Raw genomic sequence first — 20,615 nt, 5'->3', positions numbered from 1 at the left:
TTTATTTATTTATTTATTTATTTATTTATTTATTTATTTATTTATTTATTTATTTAAGAGACAGAGAGTGCAAGCGAGAGAGTACAAGCAGAGGGAGCAGCAGAAGGAGAGGGAGAAGCAGGCTCCCCGCTGAGCAGGGAGCTTGATGTGGGGCTCGATCCCAGGACCCTGGGATCATGACCTGAGCCAAAGGCAGACACTTAACCATCTCAGCCACTCAGACGCCCCTATGCTTTTATTTTTAAATGTGGAGCGTTGATTTAAAAAATTTTTAATAGCAAAGTCATTAAAGTGAAAAAGAAGTAATTGTTAAACTTCAGGTAAAAATTTTTGGCCCTTTAAAGAAATAGATCTTAAAAGCTTCCCAAAGTTAGGAAAAATCAGTAAGAAGTTAAGCATCCTGTTTTTAAAAGTGCCTGATTTATTTTCAGACATAACGGACCCTACCAAGAAGCCTGAGGTTTATTAGTCGACTCTGTGCCTCCCATCTCCCCATCCTATTGTCTCTGGATTTCTGTTGCTACCACTTTTGCCTTGTAATACATTTAATTCTTCTCTGAAATCATAATTTCCAGAGTTACCAGGCATTAATTCTGTACTTTGTAGTGTGTCTGGAGCTTAGTAGTGGAACTGACTTGCATTTGGTCTCTTGCAGAGCTGTTCCTTCGGGTACCATGCTGGTGGCTGGGGCAAACCCCCAGTAGATGAGACTGGGAAACCACTCTATGGGGACGTGTTTGGAACCAATGCTGCTGAATTTCAGGTATAGGCCATGGCTGTCTTACTTCAGGTCATGAAGTGTAGAGGTTGGTTTGTAGATTCATTATCAGGGAGCTGGGTGTTTGGAAGTTTCAAAGTCTGAAAAAGGGCATGCGTTTTCCTGAGATGTGACTGACGCAAGTTCCCCCCTAGAATATGAGCTCTCCGTAGGCAGAGATTATTGTCTGTTTACTTTTATATCTCTTCAGTTTACAACAACGTGACGCATTATAGGTATATAGTAAATGTTTGCCGAATGAATGAATGATCTCTTTCAGACCAAGACTGAGGAAGAAGAGATTGATAGGACCCCTTGGGGGGAGCTGGAGCCATCTGATGAAGAGTCTTCAGAAGAAGAGGAAGAGGAGGAAAGTGATGAGGACAAACCGGATGAGACAGGCTTTATTACCCCTGCAGACAGGTGGGGAGAGCGGAGTCTGCCTCTGAAGTGGTCTGTCACTGGGGGCCTTCTCTTTACTCCAGAGGTTGTTTCTCTCTTTGAAGTGGCCTCATCACTCCTGGAGGGTTCTCGTCAGTGCCGGCTGGAATGGAGACCCCTGAACTCATTGAGCTGAGGAAGAAGAAGATTGAGGAAGCGATGGACGGGTGAGAGAACCAGGCAGGGCTGAGAGAGAAGGTCTTGCTCTTCCCTTTGGCCTCTGGGTTGGCCAGCTGACTCATTACCCCCTTCCCCCACCTTGTGAACCAGTTATGGAACACCAGCTCTGTGCCAGGCACCGCTCTAGGCAGTGAAAAACACCAGGTAAGCAGTTCATCAGAGAACAAGCTGATTTCGGATGGGGGTAGGATGGTGAAGCAGAGTCAACTAGGTAATGGGATGTGGAGGGATTTGAGTGGTGGGGAGGTCTTTGGGAAGGTCTCACTGAGGTATCTGAGCCGAGAGCTGAATGTTAGGAAAGATCTAACCACGGGGTGATCCGGGGCAGAAGGAGCCGTAAGTGCCTAAGACAGGCAGGGGTTTCTCATAGTCTTGCAATGGAAACTCTCTTATTAGGTATATAAATGTATAGTATCGTTAAGTCTTCTTGATGAGTTGACCCCTTTTTCCTGAGATGATCTTCTCTTTGCCCATTCTGTTCTTTGTTCCATTTTGCCATTTGCCTACATTTTAGATTAATTGAGCATTTTTTTTATGACTCCATTTTATCTCCTTTGTTGACTTATTAACTGTAAAGCTCTGTTTTGTTATTTTTAGTGGTTGCTGTAGGGTTTATAGTATCCATCTTTATCACAATGTACCTTTAAGTGATAATGCCACTTCTGGGGAGTAGTGAGCACCTAACAGCAGTATACTTCCATTTCTCTCTTCCCAACCTTTGCACTGTTGTCATGCTTTCTACTTTGACATGTTGTAAATCCTATACTATGTGGTTATTTTTGTTTAAATGGTCAGTTGTCCTTTTTTTTTTTATCTTTTAGAGAGATTTGAATAATTAGTCCTATTTTAACTCATCTAATTACCATTCTCAGTGTTCTTTCATTTCTTTGTGTACATCCAGGTTTCCATCTGGTAGCATTTTCCTTCCACCGGAAAGACATCCTTCAGCATTTCTTTTTTTTTTTTTCTTTTTTTTTAAATTTTTTTATTGTTATGTTAATCACCATATATTACATCATTAGTTTTTGATGCCTTCAGCATTTCTTGTTGTGGGTCTGGTGGTCATGAATTCTTTCAGTGTTGGCAGTCTAAAAACTACTTCATTTGTCCTTTTGAAAGATTTATTTTATTTTAATTTTTTTTTGTTTTATTTAAATGTCCTTTTGAAAGATTTTTGATTTTGGTCAGGAACAGGATCCTAGGTTGACAGTAGTTTTTTACTTTTAGTACTTTATTTTGGGGTGGGGGGGTGCAGAGGAAGAGGGAGAGAGAGAGAATCCCAAGCAGGCTCCATGCCCAGCATGGAGCCCAACATGAGGCTTGATCTCACAACCCTGAGATCATGATCTGAGCCGAAATCAAGAGACAGACACTTAACCGACTGAGCCACCCAGGTGCCCCTCTCCAAATACATTTCTGTTCCCTTTGCTTTCTCTTCTCCTTTGGCAACTCCAGTTATATATGTATTAGATCTCTTGAAGCTGCCCTCCTGCTCACTGATGCTCTGTTCATTTTGAAAATATCTTTTTTCTTTGTATTTCCCTTTTTTTTTTCCTTTTAAAGATTCATTTATTTGAGAGAGAGAGCATGAGTGGGAGGGGCAGAGGGACAGAGAGAGAGAATCCCAAGCAGACTCCATGCTGAGCACAGATCTTAATTTGGGGCTTGATCTTATAACCCTGAGGTCACGACCTGAGCCAAAACCAAGAGTTGGACACTTAACCGATGGTGCCACCCAAGCACCCCACATGCTTGTTAATTTTTGATTGAAAGCCAGACTTTATAAAATTCACCTTGTTGGGTGCAGGGTTCTTTTGTACTTCTGTAAATCTTATTCGGGTTTATTTAGGCACACAGTGAAGGTACTTGGAAACAGTGTGATTCAGGTCTTGCTTTTCAGGTTCCTGAGGCAGGACTGAAGCGGTGTGCAGTGCTCTCTACTACTAGGCCCAGGACGTTCTGTATACTCTACCCAGTGCCCTGTTAATCAGGAGGATTTTTTTTTTTTTTAAAGATTTATTTATTTTTTTGAGAGAGCGAGAAAGACAGAGAGTACATGAGGGGGGGGAGGGTCAGAGGGAGAAGCAGGCTCCTCGCTGAGCAGGGAGCCTGATGCGGGACTTGATCCCGGGACTCTGGGATCATGACCTGAGCCGAAGGCAGTTGCCCAACCAACTGAGCCACCCAGGCGCCCAGGAGGATTTTTAATAAGGCTAGTGAGTTAGGCACTATTCCCAGGCCCATGTGGGCAGCAGGCATTGTTACCACTAGTCCTTTTGGGTGCTTCTTTCCCTGGCTCTGGTACTTTACTCACCTACGTCCTGAGGAGGACCCTCTGTAGGTCTCCTGAGTTCTCAAGTCTCTGTGCTGCTGTCTCTTCTCTAGGACTCTGCCCTGTGATCTCTAGCTGCCTTGGTCTCTCTGGTCTCTCGGCTTCATCCCTTCAGCTCCGTCGACTAGAGTCCTCTGGGCTCTACGTGGTTCCCTCTCCTTGTTCTGTGGCCTGCAGACTCTCTCAATGCAGGAGGCGGGGTAACTGAAGGACACGCCTCGTTTCCTGTCTCATGAGTTACTCTTCTTTGTTACCCCCTGTCCAGTGACTGGAAGATCTTTGTTTCATGTGTTTTGCCCATTTTATTTTTTGGTTGTTTCAGGTAGGAGGGTAAATCTGGTCCCCGTTACTCCTTCTCCAGAAGTCTCAAGCTTTGCACGTTCAAGGAAGAAAAGGAGGAAGGGTCATGTGGTTGGAGTATAGCGAACAGGGATTAAGTAAGGGACCAGATTATGAATCCTTTAGATCACGTAGGGAGTTTGGGTTTATTCAGATAATCAGAAGCCTCAGAGGATTTTAAGCAAAGGAATGACAGGATCTGAACTGTTTTAAGGTATTAACTCTGGCTGCTGTGTGAGAATAGATTGTTAACCTCTTCCAGCGGGAGAGGTGGGGAGAGGTCTGGATTGATATTGGTAGATTTGCTCTTGTGTTTTGAGTGGAATCATTGAAATTCATGGCGAGACTGGCTCAGATGGTTCTTGCACCATAGGAGGTACTGGAAGTTTGAGTTCTCTATGTTAGGACTCCAGGTACAACTTTGGGCAGGAGCTGTTGTCATCTCTTTTCTCCTGCCATCTTCTTTGTACCAGAGTTGTTTTGGAAACTTTCAGCCTGACCCTTAGACCCTCTTCACATGTGGGAATCTTAGTTTCTGATCTCCTAAACTTGGTTCAGGGGATCCTTTAACTCAGTCCCTGTATTCCTTCCAGGCTGTATTTCCTGGAGTCAGCACTGCCCCATCCCCCTCCCCAGCGACCCAGTCCTTTCCTCTCATGGGTCTCTACGACCTGCAGAGGCAGCCTAGGCATCATTTTTCCTTTGGGTGTCTTGGAATTCCTCTGGGAGCTGGGCGGAGGTGCTGCTTGTGTTCTCTTTGCTTCCCGTTCCGGAGACCCTTATGTCCCTCCCTTTTTGGGCCTGACCGCATTGTCCTTTGCAGAAGTGAGACACCTCAGCTGTTCACTGTGTTACCAGAGAAGAGAACGGCCACTGTTGGGGGAGCCATGATGGGATCAACCCACATCTATGACATGTCCACAGTGAGCACTCTTTTGGGGGCTGGGAAAGGGGGCAGAAACGAAGTCTTCTAAGCCTCTCTGTAGATGACAAGACTCTGATCCCTTTTCCAGGTGATGAGCCGGAAGGGCCCGGCTCCCGAGCTACAAGGTGTGGAAGTGGCCCTGGCACCTGAAGAGTTGGAGCTGGATCCCATGGCCATGACCCAGAAGTATGAGGAGCATGTGCGGGAGCAGCAGGCACAGGTGGAGAAGGAAGACTTTAGTGACATGGTGGCCGAGCATGCTGCCAAACAAAAGGTAGGAGGTCACAGGGGAACCCAGCTGGGTGTGAGCCAGGGACTAGGTACCAGGGACTCTGTTTTCAGTGGCGTGGTGTCCTCTGATACGAGAATGAGGGTGCACTCAGTGTCTGCTGCCCTGAGTTTCCCCGGTGCTGGAAATCTTAGAAATCCTCTGGTGGGCTGCCCTCTTTAAGGATGATGAAAACTAAGGCACAGGGAGGGGAACTGATCCAAGTCTGAGAATCCAGTTTTAGCGCTTTTTCCACAGACCCACATGGCTGACTCGGGCTGCCCACCCTTGTCTTGGGGATCAGTGGGTTGTTTCACCTGTTGTAACCTGTTTCTCTTTCTCTCCTCTAGCAAAAGAAACGGAAAGCTCAGCCCCAGGACAGCCGTGGGGGCAGCAAGAAATACAAGGAGTTCAAATTTTAGGTCCCCCTCACACATCTGGCCCTCCTTTAGGCCCTTTGTCTGGATGCTTGGGCTTCACACATGGTCCCCAAGAGCCAGCTCTCCCACAATTCCCAAGGGCTTGTCATTTCATGTTCTTATTTTAGACCTGTTTTGTAAATAAAGCTGTTTCCCAGGGAAAGAGATGCATATGTAACACTTCTGATCTTCCTTCATCTTTTAATCCCCTCGTGCAAAAGGACTAAAACAGGCTTTTTCTGCAACTTCAGGGCTCCCTCAGTGACCAGGGGCATGCGCCTGGATCAGATGTTGCAGTTGAGACTCACCAGTCCTCAAAGCCAGGCTGAAATTGTGTCTTACTACTGCCTGCTTTTGTAAGAGGTCTCTCTGGGAAGTACCTCTAGGTCTGGTTTGACCTTACTACTTTGTCCTTGGGGACTAAAAATAGCCAGCTTAGCACCCTGGCTGGGCTGAGGAAGTGCAGTGGGCTTGGGAAGTAGGCCAGGTGAGGCCTTCCTAATAGACCTGTGGCCAAAAGAGTCCCAAGTCCATACCTGGGAGAGAACACAACTCAAAATCTTGATTGTCCTGAGTCCATGTGAACTGAGGGGTTTCAGTCACCCAGTCTCTAGGTGTGGGTGGGGGGCTTGCTTTCTCCAGGTTCTAGTCCTCTGGTCCCAAGAAGTCTTCCCAACAGGCTAGACAAGGTTGGACTTCAGGGGCCCCACAGGCATTTGCTGGGTGCTGAGAAGTCATTCTGCTCTTGTACTAGTGGTATTGCTCTGCCCAAAGTGCACCAACCAAGGTGCCCGTGTCAGGAGACTTCAAGATGGTTTTTGGAGACGATGGATGACTGGGGGTGGGGGGGGCGGAGGGTGGGGGTGTGTGTGGTGTGGGAGATCCCATGTTGGACGTGGCAGTTGATTGAGCTAAGTCTTGGGAGGAGTAGGATGGTAGAGAGACTAAGTAAAGGGTGAAAGCAGAGAAAAACATTACAGGTGGAAGAAATTGAGGGTAGGGATGGAGGGGCTTGGAACTCTAGACTCCTTCTTTGAGGGAGGGGAGCAGTAAGACAGAAAAGGAGGAAGGGTGGCTCCTGACGGGCCAGGGCTTAGCTTTATATTTCTTTCACCCTTGCCAGGCAGGGCCTTTTGGACTCTAGGTCTCTGAGCCCACGCGCCTATGGTGGAGAGAAGCAGGGACGGAAACTTCACGGCCCACAGGCGCGCGGGCCGACCACTGGGTCGCCACGGCTCCCTTTGTAGGTCGTGAAGAAACCCCGGGGCGCAGAGCTGGGGTGGGTGGGGGGGCGGCTAGGTAGGCTGGCGCGACGCGGGCTTTGCCGGGCTCTGGGGACCCGAGGGGCCCGAAGCGCGCTCCCGCAGCAGCCGCCTCCTGGCCGGGGCCGCGCCCCGGAAAAGCGGAGTTTCCGCTGGCCTAGCTGTTGCCGCCGAGAGGACGGCGGGGGAGGGGAGGAGCGGGCCGGCTGGGGGCCGCCCGCGCCGCGGATTTAAGGGCAGTGTCCGGCCGGGTGCGGGAGCGAGGAAAGCGCGGGGAGCTGGGGAGCTGGGGAGCTGGGGAGCGAGGGGAGCGCGCCCACAGGCTCGCCAGGGACGCGAGCGCGAGCCCGGGCCCCGCCCCTCGGTGCTGGGTGGGGCCGGCGCCAGCCAGAGCTCCCCGCCCCCCACGGACACGCCCACCCAGTGTCTCGGCGGCGCGAGCCGCAACAGGCAGCGGCGGGCGAGCGCGAGGACCGCGCGCCGGGAGGCCCCGCGCGTGCGTGCAGCCTCTCGCTCGCTCGCTCGCGCGCTCGGGCGGGCGGGCTGAGGAGACGAGTCGATCCCTCGCCGCCGCCGTGGAAGAAGCCTGGGCGTCCTCTCGGCGTCGTCCGGATCCCCGTAACCCCCGCGCCCCCCACCCCCGGCCGGGCCATGGCTGAACGCGGAGGGGCGGGTGGTGGTCCTGGAGGCGCCGGGGGCGGCAGCGGCCAGCGGGGCTCTGGGGTCGCCCAGTCCCCGCAACAGCAGCAGCCGCCGCAGCAGCCGCCGCCTCAGCAGCCGACGCCCCCCAAGCTGGCCCAGGCCACCTCGTCGTCCTCGTCCACCTCGGCGGCGGCCGCCTCCTCCTCGTCCTCGTCCACCTCCACCTCCATGGCCGTCGCGGTGGCCTCCGGCTCCGCGCCTCCCGCCGGCCCGGGGCCAGGCCGCACCCCCGCCCCGGTGCAGATGAACCTGTACGCCACCTGGGAGGTGGACCGGAGCTCGTCCAGCTGCGTGCCCAGGTGAGCGGCGGGCGGGGGGGACCGGGCCCTCGGGGCCGCAGGGCCGGGGCTGTGACAGGCCCCCCCGCCTTCTCATTCTTCCCCGTCCCAGCGCCCAAGGGAGCGCCCCCTCCCTGGATTCCCCCTCGCTGCCCCGCCTGGCTCCTGCCGGGCTGCTGCCAGGCCTCCCAGGGCTCCTCCTGCGGGGACCCCGCCCTCTCCTGGCAGCCCCACCTTCTGCCTCGGCCCGGGACCACCCTTTTCCCCTCCCCGATCGGGGCCTTCTGGACTCTCAGCCCGGGGCCTTCTCTCGTCGATCTGACCGAGTCCGGCCTTCCTGACGGTCAGTTTCCCTGCGAATGTCACAGACTCTTTTCCTTGCCTCGTTGGCGCCCGTGGGCTGTACATATGTTACAGAGATGTGGTATAGATGTCGTTTGATAGTATTATTTCCCAATATACTCAGCGTGTGCCAAACTCCGTTGTCACCTTCTGCCAGGTAAAGCCCAGAGAGTAACCCTTGAGGCTTCCAGTCTTCAGTGCGCGCACGTTCGTTTGGGCTTCAGAATACACACATTCTCTCCTGGCCTCTGTGCTCTTGTAAAAGTCCTAGTTAATGTGTCTTTAAGTGTATTTTTCATTCCCTCCTCCCTCCCCAGTAGCTAGTCACAAATTCTCCCAGCCCTGGAGGGCTACATAAAATTACTGCCTTGTTCCTTAAATTCAGTCCATTCCTCTGTTGGAACCATCTGGGGACTTTCCTTTCATTGATTAAAATATGCCTGAGTTTGTGATGTTTTCTCTTTCTGTATCGGCAAAGCAGTGTTTCTCCAACTCTTTGGGGACAGTGTGCAGTGTCTTACAGTTTACCCGGTGAACAGACACTGGAGCTGGTTTCACCTAGTAAGCCCAGAAAAGTGCCTGGAGGTGATCTTTTTGTCACCTCTAAACTGAGCCGATTCTGTTGCCTTGGAGTTTTGGACTGGTTCCTTATTCTGTTAGCCTAGCCTGGGTAGATGGATGTGTAAGTTGGGGTTAGGAAGTATTGTCTGGTACCAGCCTCAACTCTATTTATCTCCCCCTCCCTTTATTTTGAGTCGTTCCTTGCATACAAAATTATACACATACACACACAGAGATATCTCCTAGATAGGGTATTTTACAAACTGATGAAAAGTACATTTCTATACATGACTCAGCTTAAGAAACAGAGCATTATAAATTATGTTGAAGCCCTCAGGATGCCCTTCCTGACCATATCCCCTACTTCCCCCCACAAAGGTAAACACTATCCTGAATTGTGTATTTATTATTTCCCTTGTCTTTTAAAAGTAGTTTTATTGCATGCATGCATCGCTAAACAGTATTTTTTAGTTTTGAGTGTTTTTGAAGTTTATGTAAGTGCCGTCACACTGTATGTGTTCTGTGAATTAAGTCAGTTGTTACTGTGTTTTAACTGAGCATTAAGCTTGTGAGACTCGTCAGTGGGGTACAGTGGCTCTAGTTTAAATATTTTCACTAACGGATAGAATTTCATTGTATGAATATATCATAATTCTCCTTTTGGTGAACATTTGGGTTGTTTCTTGTTTGTTAACGGGAACAGTAATGCTTTAAATATTTTTGTCCAGGACTCCTGGTGTTCCTTGCAAAAATTTCTTTTCGTTGGCTTTATATATAGGGGTGGAATTGCTGTTTGCAGAGTATACATCTGAAACTTTTTTTAGATAATGCTAAATTGTCTTCCATCATGCCCCTGCCCCCCCGCCCCCCTTACTCTTCATGTCCTTTGTGTTTCAGCGTTCACTTCACTGACTTACACTTTCTTTTTTCTTTGTCTTTCCTTCGGGGTAATCAGAAGCCACATTAGTTTAGTTTGCTTTGGCCAGTGCCCTAGCACAACACCAAACTCAAGTGGGAGTTTAGTGTGTAATGGTCCTTAGCAGGCTTCTCTCTTTCTAGGTGGGTCCATCTATAGTTGAAGTATTTTAATCTACCTCTTTCAAACATAAAAGCCCTGTACCCCTTCCTACCTTGGTCCAGTGTTAGTAATACATGCTTGCCCATTCTTCCTTCACTTCTATCGCTATGTTTGTTTGACTGGTGACATTTGGAAAACTGCCTTTTCTAGCTTGTTAGATCGAAAAGGCATTGAGCCAACTGTTAAGAAGCTGCTGTGCAACAGAGGGAGATAAATAAAATCACTGATTGCTGTTGATTCTTTTTTTTTTTTTTTTGTCTGCGCCTGTTGGTCACTGAAAAGTCCCTGTAATAAATTATTAGCCCAAGAAACAGCCTACCATCCTGAGTAAATGGGTAATTATTATGCTAACTTGGTGTGACAGACTTAGGTTGGCTTGTTGTTTTCACCTGCTGGGAGCATGCAGTTATGTCATGTCTACTAACCAGCCCTTGAGATTGTCAGCTGTCCTGCTCTGACTTTGTTTTTCAGCTATCACCCTTGTGCCTCCCAGCTCCTTGTGGAACACTTGTGCTCTTTGGAGCATGCTGTTTTATCTGCAGGATGGAAAATAACACCCTGTGGGGAGAAAATGCCCTGCTATTGGCCCTTCCAATTACTAGAGTCATCTGGTTAATTTGAGGTCTCCTTGTTTACTTGTTCATGTTGTTTAGAATGTATTGGCAATGTGCACCCTGTATGCAGCACTCTGTATATAGCCTAGGATTAACATTCTTGTCTCATGTAACTTAAATGAGACACAAGCATGTAACATATGTACACTTAAAAATGTATACATGATAGTGGATTTAAGGCTCTCTCTCTCTCTCTCTCTCTCTGTATATATATATATACGTAAGCTTTTTATGGTTGAAGAGAATACCTATAGTTGGCTTTAAAATAACTAAATTGTTTTATTCATTGACATTTTTACCAGCATTTTTTTTTTTAAGATTTCATTTATTTATTTGACAGAGAGACACAGCGAGAGAGGGAGTATGAGCAGGGGGAGTGGGAGAGGGAGAAGCAGGCTCCCCACCAAGCAGGGAGCCCAATGTGGGGCTCTATCCCAGGACACTGGCATCATGACCTGATGTCAGATGCTTAACGACTGAGCCACCCAGACGCCCGTTTAACAGCATTTTTTTAAGTTAAAAGATTAATACATGTCCATGATTAGAAATTCAAACAGTACAGAAAGATGGAAATTTAAAACGAAAAAGCCTCCAGTCTTGCCTCTGTTTTCACTCTCCCGAGGTAATCACTGGGAAATACAGTTAGCTTTTAAGATTCTGTTACAAGCAGGTAGGTCTGTTATAGTTCATGAAATTCACAGCTTTAGAAGTTGACATTGTTTTCTCTCCTTACCAAGTAGTGCTTCCTCTACTATGGCCCATGTATTGGCTAGTGGTGTGGTGATATTATAGGCAGGTGGCATGTTGCTTGATGTTAAGGGAAGAGTTTTAGAGTTTCATCGTTGATCCCTTCTCTTTGGTCCTTGTATGGTGAAGTTTTTTTCCCTGATGTTCTTTTCTGAGTTTCTTCAGTAGTGGAGGCAGAAAAATTATTAAATTTCACAGGTGTAGGGGCGCCTCGGTGGCTCAGTCGTTAAGCGTCTGCCATTGGCTCAGGTTGCGATCCCAGGGTCCTAGGATTGAGCCCTGCATCGGGCTCTCTGCTCAGCAGGAAGCCTGCTTCTCCCTCTCCCTCTCCCCTCTCCCTGCTTGTGTTCCCTCTCTCGCTGTCTCTCTGTCAAACAAATAAATAAAATCTTTTAAAAAAATAAATAAGGGACGCCTGCGTGGCTCAGTCGTTAAGCATCTGCCTTCGGCTCAGGTCATGATCCCAGGGTCCTGGGATCGAGTCCCACATCGGGCTCCTTCCTCAGTGAGGAGCCTGCTTCTCCCTCTCCCTCTACTGCTCCCCCTGTTTGTGCGCTCTCTCTCTCTCTCTGACAAATAAATAAATAAAAATCTTTAAAAAATAAAAAAATAAATTTCACGGGTGTACAAAATTTCCTCAGTGGCATAAAACCAATTATTTGGAGATAAAATGTGCTCTGTTATATCACTTACAAACTGTATCACCTTTGTCTTTTGAGTACAAAGCACATTTGCATATCCTTATCTGTGTGTGTACTTAGGGAAGGAGTTCAGGAGTTACCAGTTGCATTTCTCCTTAGACCACATTTTTTTTTTTTAATTGGATACCAAAGTTAAGCCTTATTGGATAAAACTGTTAGAACCAAAGGAGATGGCCATGGCTAAGTTGACATGACTAGTCTGCAGTAGAAGTGTTACTTTCATCAAGACACTTAGGAACAGTTGCCCCTCTAACCACAAAAGCACTAGGCAAGCCAGGCTATATTATTCTTATATTCTTACTGTATGCCAAGGCAAACTCTTCCACACCTTAATTTTTTTATCCATTCATTGGGAATACTTTTACTTGCCATTCATTCTAAAATGTGGGTGAAATAAATACAAAATAGGACCTATAGGTCTGTAAGAGAAAGTACTTCTTAAATGATAGATATGAAGTAAATGAAATTGATCAAGTAAGAGAGACACCTGGTGAAATTTTTATTATTTCCCTAGCATTAAAAGTCTTAAAAGCATATTCGTATCTTAGAAGATTTGAGTTTCACATTGTGAGTGTTGTAATAGAATATCCTCTCTATCAGGGTAATATTATCCATTGTCCCTGTGGAAGCTCAGATTCCTTAAGTCAGAAAGAGAATGACTTTCACAGAGTCCGTTTTACATGTATTGATTTACAGATCTTTTGGGCACATTAGTGGTTATGTGATTTCTTTTTAAACTAGTTTTCCAGTTTCTTAGCTGAGCCAGTAAGCTGCTACTGTTACTGTGCATGTTTGCCTCAGTGTGCATGAGGGAGGTACAAGTAAGAATATGGGCTGTGTCTTTTCACTGCTTCAAGCCAGGAAACTTGTCCTGTTTTGGCCTGGACTTGAAGGTTTAGTGCATCCTCCAAAATTTGGAGTTGGCTTGGCTTGCATCTGTGGCATCACATTCTGGGAGTACTTTAGGCATCCAAGGTAGCTGTAGGAATGCTCATAAGAGTTGGTCTTTTTCCAGTGTGGGTTCAGAGTGGTATTAGAGCTCTTGAGAAAAGAGAGTTTGAAGTTGGTCTTACAATGTCTTTCAGAGGCCCCTTGGGCTGGATTGAGTGAGGTGGTTTGGTTTTAGTTTGGCAAGCACGGACAGAATCTTCCCTTCTCTAGGCCTAGTTGGAAGAATAACCAGCATAGCTTCTGATGGTTTTAGAGAATCAGGATGTTTATGCCTAGACACCAACTCTAGAGTATTTTCCTCTTCCTGCCATTCACAGGGCAGTTGTGTGGTTCGAAAGCCTGCTGGGCCTGCATTCCCTTTTACCTTATTACAGACCAGAGAAGAGCTGCAGTCACAGCTCAGGGAGCCGCTTAGGTAGACCTATATCTGGCCTCTGTGTTGGATAGAGAAGTAGAGTAGAAGAGCAGTAGAGAAGGCCAGTAAGTGATCATAAATTGTTGCTTAGCTTATATATCTTCCAGAAAACAGTTTGTGAAAGCATTCCATTTGATATCCACTTAAGTCTTAACATCATAAGCTGTTTTATCTTTAAAGCTGTGCTGTCCAATACAGTAACCACTAGTTGCACATGTTATTTAAGATTAATTAAAACTGAATAAAATTTAAAATTCTCTTTCTTAGTTGTATTAGACACATTTCGTGTCACACTAGTCTCATGTGGTTAGTGGCTTCCGTATTAGACAAGGCAGATCTAGAACATTTTCAGGACCACAGAAAGTTCTATTAGATAACACTATTTTTTTTTTTAAAGATTTTATTTATTTATTTGTCGGAAAGAGAGCACAAGCAGGGAGAGCGGCAGGCGGAGTGGCAGGCAGAGAGAGAAGCAGGCTCCCTGCTGATCAGGGAGCCCGATGCTGGACTGGGATCATGACCTGAGCCGAAGGCAGATGCTTAACTGACTGAGCCACCCAGGCATCCCTAGATAACACTATTTTAAAGAGAAAATTGCCTAACCATGGTATTTCTAGTATTAATATCTGCAGTTTCTCCTTATTTATTTAATTAAGCTGAATACTTTTGTCCTCTTCCATATTATTTTAAAATGTCCCCTTTTTTCACTATTTCAAGGACCTGTTAGTTTTCTTCTATTAGTTGTTCCCCTATAAATGTTTTTACATTTTAATATGCTCACTTCTTTTAGGGAATTTGCTTCCTGGTGCCTGCCTGCTGTTTGTTTCCCACAGTTTTAGCTCTTAGTCAATACCTATTAAGAAAACTGTCTAGAAACATTAATTCTAAAATGGCTTTTAGTGGCACCTGGGTGGCTCAGTTGGGTAAGGGTCTGCCTTCGGCTTAGGTCATGATCCTGGGGTCCTGGGACTGAGCCCCACATCGGGCTTCCTGCTCAGTGGTGAGTCTGCTTCTCCCTCTGCCTTTACCCCTCCCCCTGACTTTTTCTCACTCTCTCTCTCTCTTGCTCTCGCTCTCACTCTCAAATAAATAAATAAAAATCTTTAAAAAAAAAATAAAGTGGCTTTTAGATGACTAGATTATATGTGATATTAATTTTTGTCCTTATTTTTTTGTGATGATTTCTAAACTTTATATAATAAACATGTCTTACAGAACAGACCAGTGAATGTTGTTTTAAAAATATATATTTAAAAATACGTATCAACTCTACTTGATTATATACCTTAAAGGAGTGAACTTTGCAAATTCTATATTGCAATAAGGCTGTGAAAAAAAAGTACATATTGAATGGATAAAGACATGGGGTACTAAAGTTTTATTCCACTCATTACTTTCCTTTCTTGGTTCTAGAATTGCTTGTTCCTTTTTATTGATAGCAAATGTGGTGAATGGGGAATGTTCTAGATGCTGTTTCCCTCGTGGTGGGTGGTTGACAAAGTAGTACTGAAAATGGTACGTTTATTTATTTAATATTTACATAGATTCTTTTAGACCGTAAAGTGTTTTAAGATACACTCAGGGTTGGGCGCCTGGGTGGCTCAGTTGGTTAAGCATCTGCCTTCTGCTCAAGTCATTATCCTGGGGTCCTGGGATCGAGCCCTGCGTCGGGCTCCCTGCTTGGTGGGGAGTCTGCTTCTCCCTCTCCCTCTGCCTGCTGCTCCCCCTGTTTGTTCCCCCTCTCTCTGTCAAATAAATAAATAAAATCTTAAAAAAAAAAAAAAGATACACTCAAGGTGAGAATCTCTGAGTTTAGTTGTAGCCTCACACATTTTTCTGACCCTGAATACTGTCCTTCCTTTTTTCTCTTTGGGAACAGTGGTCCTTGCCAACTCCCAGATAAACCCTTTCAGCATTTACAGTACTTCTAGTTCTGTGAACGTGACACTAGGTAATATCCATAGAGTATTTTGGCAAAAAAATTTTTAGAACTGTGATGTGTATCTTAGAAATTACACTGTAATTTATGTGTTTTTTAGTGATTCAATACAGATAAAGGTAGATATGAAGGGAATGATGTTTTAAAACTTGATTCCTACTAGAGGAATATCTGTTCCTCTCTTTGTGGACTGTGTAACTCTTCCAGATGACAACTTGCCTCTCAAAACCTTACTGTGAGCAAGATTTCCACCAGGTCACATTGTGGATGTAAGTGGCTTATGAATTGTCCCTGAGGAAATTTAGACTGAGTATTGTGCTTAGACATAAAAAGGTGTTGTTGTTTTTTTTTACAGTTGTTTTCCAAAACATTTTGTGTGTGTATGTGTGTGTCTGTCTGTATGTCTATCTTGAATTTCCTTTTGTTCCTCTTTTCATAGGTGAGATAGAGATTCTTTGTAGCAGTTTTTTTTTTTTTTAATAGTATAGAAAACACAAAAGGCTTAGGACATCAATTGTCATTTATTTGTTCCCTCCTCACTGACCTTTCCCTGTCTCCTGTTTAAAAACACCAAACGGGGGCGCCTGGGTGTCTCATTTGGTTGAGCAACTGCCTTCAGCTCAGGTCATGATCCTTGAGTCCCGGGATCGAGTCCCGCATCGAGTCCCGCATCGCACTCCCTGCTCGGCGGGGAGTCTGCTTCTCCCTCTGACCCTCTTCCCTCTCGTGCTCTCTATCTCTCATTCTCTCTCTCTCAAATAAATAAATAAAATCTTTAAAAAAAAAAAAAAACACCAAACGGCTTCAGAGTTTACAGAGCAGCTTTATCCTTCCGTTTCTCTGTATTACAGTACTTCTCAAACCACATTGCATTCTACTGTTTGTAATTCTACCCATCTTTTGCCACCCTAGTTTCCTCCTGGAGTATAACCACTAGTAGCAGTTCAGGGTGATGTTTCAAAAGAAAATCAGATTATGTCACTCCCTTCTTCATAATCTTCCCAATTCATTCATTTAACAAATGTTTATAGACCAGCTGGTCTCCTTGATCTCCTAAGTATACAGTCTAGTGGGTGAAGATAAGTGACACTATCGAATAACTTTTCATCATACTTAGAATAAAACCCCTTTTCATGCCTTAGGAAAGACCTCAAGATGTGGCCCCTTCTGTGTCCTTGACCTTATCTTCTGTCATTCTCCACCGTGCTCACTTGGCTCTGGGCAAGCTGGGCCTAGACGTGGCCACCTCTGCCTTTGGGCTTTTGCACTTGCACCTGGGATGCTTTGTCCCCACATCATCATGTGGCTGGCTTGTGAGTATCATTTAGGTCTCAGTTAATCTACCACCTTGGAAAGCTACCCTTCCCTGCCTATTCTGGGAATTTATAAATCTTCACATTTAGGTGTTATCATCTGAAATAATCTGGTTCATTTATTAGTTACCTTATAGGTGCTCAATGAATACATTTATCAGATGAAGAGTGCCTTTTTATTTATAATGTTTATTGAATGGATATTTGTTATACACAGTGCTTTATTCAGCAATTATTGAATATTTCTGTGTGCCAAGCACTGCTGTAAGTGAGTAGAGAAATTCATTCTCTCCTAGAGTATACATTCAGGTGGAGGGACAGATAATAAATAGTTATGTTTAGGTAATATAAATATAAATAAATAGGTATTTATTTTATATATTTCTAATATAAATAAATAGGTAATGAGTGAATGCCATGATGAAAAATAAAGTGCAGTGAGGGAATTGACAATGTTGGTGGAAGGGCTCTTTTGGATAGGGTGGTCAGAGAAGGTCTCTGGTGAAGTTTGAGTTGATACCCAAAAGAAGTAAACCAGACTAATGGAGCATTTACTGTGTGTCATAATAACCTTCAGAGGCAAGTACTGAGATCCTTTCCCAGAAAGGGAAATCAGGGCCCAGTGAGCTGAAGGCATTTTATAAGGCTACACAGTCTAGAGGGAGGTGGGGTTGGGATTTGTCTCATGATTCATGATTATCTGACACCAGAACGATTTCTGTCTTTAAACTTGGTGTTCCTCAAGCCCTGGCTCGTTCTCATAGTTGACAAATAATATCTAATGTTTACACTTTGTCATGTTGGAATTACAAAATGCTGCTCTATTACCAGATTATAGATAGCAAGAAACTTAACAGCAGAATGGCTATAACTGACAGTTCTGGAGCCAGTTAGCCAGGATTTTAATCCCGATTCTTTCATTTACCATTTAGTGATTTGGGTAAATTATTTAACTTCTCTAATGCTTTAATTTTCTCATCCGCAAAATGGGCCTAATAATTGTCCCTGCGCCTCATTAATTATGAGGATTAGATGAGATTAATACAAGTAAATGCTTATGTGGCACATAGAAAACACTTAAAAATAATAGCTGCTACTACTATTACTATTGCTATCTTTATTGCCAGTCCAACTTCTCTGTCTCTCCCTGATACCCGTCTAAAAACTGCTTTCTTTCTGGAGTCAGGGTTGATATTCTGATTTCCTCAGTGGGACCATCATAAGGTCTTGGGTTCACTTTAGACACAGATCCTGCCAAACCCCAAGCTTAAAGTCAAAATAAAATATTTTGGTTTTCTGAAGCAGTGGCTGGATCAGGATCCTGTTTCTACATCCTGCCAGCTTATATGAACGGAAGAGATGGTTCAGGCCCCGCCTGCAAACCACAACTTTGTTTTGAGCCAATTTGACTTGACAGCTTCCCTATTCTACCTGCTGACTTCTTTAGCTCTGGTTTGGCAGCCAGAAGAGCAACTAAACCGGTTTACAGCTAGCCATTTATTACTAATAAAAGCTAAGTGACTCCTAAGAAAACGAGGGTTTAAATGGAATTGGTATTTTTCTCTTATCTCCTTAAGCTTTACTTTTTATGTCTCAAACTATAGAAAAATTCTATTTTATTTTTATAGGAGAAACCTGATAATACATTTAAGGTTTATCATGAAACATTTGGATTTTTGTATGTATATGTTAATTTTCTCCTTTAATAAACACCAAGACTTCACTATCCCATTTTATTTTATTACTGTTATTTTTAGAGAGGGAGAGAAAGGGGGGCTAGGGGCAGAGTGAGAGGAGAGAGAGAATCCTCAGCAGACTCTCAGCTGAGCACGGAGCCTGAGGTTGGGCTCAGTCTCACAACCCTGAGATCATGACCTGAGCCAAAATCAAGAGTTGGACGCTTAACTGACTGAGCCACCCAGGCGCCCATGCCCCATTTTAGTTGGAAATCTACAAATATATTTACATGTTTCTGGTTCTTCCTTAAGAATATGTAAACCACAGATTAACTTCTTCTCAAGTGTGGATTAATTATCATGATAAATGGTATCTTCATGGTGAACATCAGGGCTTGAAATGGAGTGTAGACCGGTATGTGTTACATATTTTTAAACTCATGCGTTTGCTTTTTTTGTCTTCATTTTTCCTTACTGTTATCAATATGCCTTATTTCTGCTTTATTGCTTTAAATAGACCATGGGCTAAAAAAACCGGGTAATCAAATATATTAAGAATGAATGGGCTCTGGAAATGAAGGCTAAGAGTAATGGACAGTATCATCTGAATACATGAGATTCACAGCTGCGGTGTTCTGGGACAAGGAAGAAACATTTTATGTACTTCTTGGTCTGGGTTGTACTCCAAGGATGGGATTGCTGGTGAGTTTGGGTAGGGGTTTAATCTTCTAAAGTCTTAGGGAGTCAAAAACCCTATTGAAGATGCAGTTAGAGATACAAGTCAAATTTTGCATTTGGTTTGGAGAATTATGGGTTAGTAAATAAAGCCCTATATTTATTGTTTGGTTAAATTTGTTTGATTACCTCTAGGCAAGTCACTATTTTCCCTCTTTTTAAAAAGTGAGTACACCCTTTTTTGCCTTGCTGATTTGTTATGAAGAGAAACAAAATGTAAAATGTTTGAGCATCTGTATTCATAGAAATCATTACCATAACATTTTTGGGTAATGTCAGTGAAGCTGGAATTTGATGGTATAATATTTGTTGACCTGTGAAAGACTTGATTTACATTAGTCATCATTTACATTGTCTTCACAAGTAGGCTTTTGTTTGGCACTTTTAGCTCATATCCAATGGAATGTGGCAGTATAATCTATCTTAGTCTATTGTTTAATAAAATTGTCTCCTCAAAACTAAAATACATGGAAAGTAGTCTACAACATTTGTCATATCTGCCATGCACCATTTTTGCTGTGGATGAAAATGAATAAGCGACTCTGGAAACCAAGGTCCTCTGGGAACATAAAAACTCTTGTAGCTATTAATGGATTTAATTGTATTTCCTCTCTGCCACCAAAATGTGCAATAAATTGTTTATACCCTTGCCTTTAATGGGGAGAATTGTTCATTAACTGTATGCAATATCATTATCGCTTTGTTTTTATTACTTGTTGATAATCCCCTCTATCCTTCCTTTAAAGAAAACATAAAAAAGGATGGCTGTAATATTATTAAATATTACTCCTTAATCTTTTCAGTCGGCTTTTCTCTCCATGGAGAAAAAGGAAAGTATCCTTTTATTGGGGAAATGAATTTGGGCTAGAAATGGGATATGGTTTCTTAAACTAAGATTTGGCATAAAATTAGTTTGGCATGCTTTGGACTTAGGCCAAGCAAGAAGTTTACTTATGTTCTGGAAGGGCCTGGTTCTCAGGCAGCCTTACTGATGAATGAATGCCATGTCTCAGTTGTTGAAGCTTCATCTTATTTGAGTCCACTTAAGAGAACATTTTTAGAAAAATGACTGTTCGGAATGATGGCTCTATTAGGGTTTTGTTTTGTTTTACTTTGTTTTGTTTGATGCTCATTCAGGTATTTCCTCCTATTCTTATAAATATCTGCAGGAAAAAAGTCAGCAAATTGCTATAATCTCTTCAAAACCAAATGCCAGAAATGTTTTGACTTTAGAATTTGGTTTCTTATTTGGCTTTACTTCATCATGTGGATTTGGATAAGTCTCTTTAACTTTTCCTCTACCTAGTAGTCATTTAGTCAGCAAGTAACTGTTGAGTATACATCATAAGCTGGTCACCACTTTAGACACCGAGGAGAGAACAGTCAGTAAAAGAGACAAAATCCCAGCTCTTGTGGAGGCTACCTTCTAAGGGCAGGTGGGCAGCAGACCATAAGCAAATGAATGAGCAAATGATAGAGTATGTCGGATGGGGAAAAAGAAAGTAGGAAGGGGGAATAAGTGGAGCCGAGAAGAATTACAGTTTTAAATAAGGTGGTCGACAAGACCTCAGAGAAGGGGGCAATCTTTGCGGAGCATACATTTAGCTAAGCCAGCAGAGGGAACAGCAAGTACTGGTAGG

At 44.3% G+C, this 20,615-nt stretch overlaps 2 protein-coding genes across 4 annotated transcripts in view; both read left to right on the top strand.

Moving 5' to 3' along the window:
- SF3B2 (splicing factor 3b subunit 2) overlaps nucleotides 1–5,839 on the top strand; it is a 14,405-nt gene extending 8,566 nt beyond the window's left edge. For all 3 annotated transcript variants that reach the window (XM_025878472.2, XM_025878471.2, XM_025878470.2), the window contains exons 17-22: nucleotides 656–763; nucleotides 1,038–1,180; nucleotides 1,264–1,365; nucleotides 4,873–4,972; nucleotides 5,063–5,248; nucleotides 5,593–5,839. In XM_025878472.2, the coding sequence (XP_025734257.1) occupies nucleotides 656–763; nucleotides 1,038–1,180; nucleotides 1,264–1,365; nucleotides 4,873–4,972; nucleotides 5,063–5,248; nucleotides 5,593–5,664 (711 nt within the window). In that variant the 3' untranslated portion in view covers nucleotides 5,665–5,839. The remainder of the gene's footprint in view (nucleotides 1–655; nucleotides 764–1,037; nucleotides 1,181–1,263; nucleotides 1,366–4,872; nucleotides 4,973–5,062; nucleotides 5,249–5,592) is intronic.
- A 1,535-nt stretch (nucleotides 5,840–7,374) lies between these two features.
- PACS1 (phosphofurin acidic cluster sorting protein 1) overlaps nucleotides 7,375–20,615 on the top strand; it is a 141,869-nt gene continuing 128,628 nt past the window's right edge. The window contains exon 1 of the mRNA XM_025879484.2: nucleotides 7,375–7,924. Within this exon, the coding sequence (XP_025735269.1) occupies nucleotides 7,575–7,924 (350 nt within the window). The 5' untranslated portion in view covers nucleotides 7,375–7,574. The remainder of the gene's footprint in view (nucleotides 7,925–20,615) is intronic.

The sequence above is a fragment of the Callorhinus ursinus genome, unplaced genomic scaffold (genome assembly GCF_003265705.2).
Source record: "Callorhinus ursinus isolate GAN/ISIS: 27379988/994484 unplaced genomic scaffold, GSC_fseal_2.0 scaffold51, whole genome shotgun sequence".
NCBI classification, from domain to species: Eukaryota; Metazoa; Chordata; class Mammalia; order Carnivora; family Otariidae; genus Callorhinus; species Callorhinus ursinus.
This window is presented reverse-complemented; position numbering and strand designations above follow the sequence as displayed.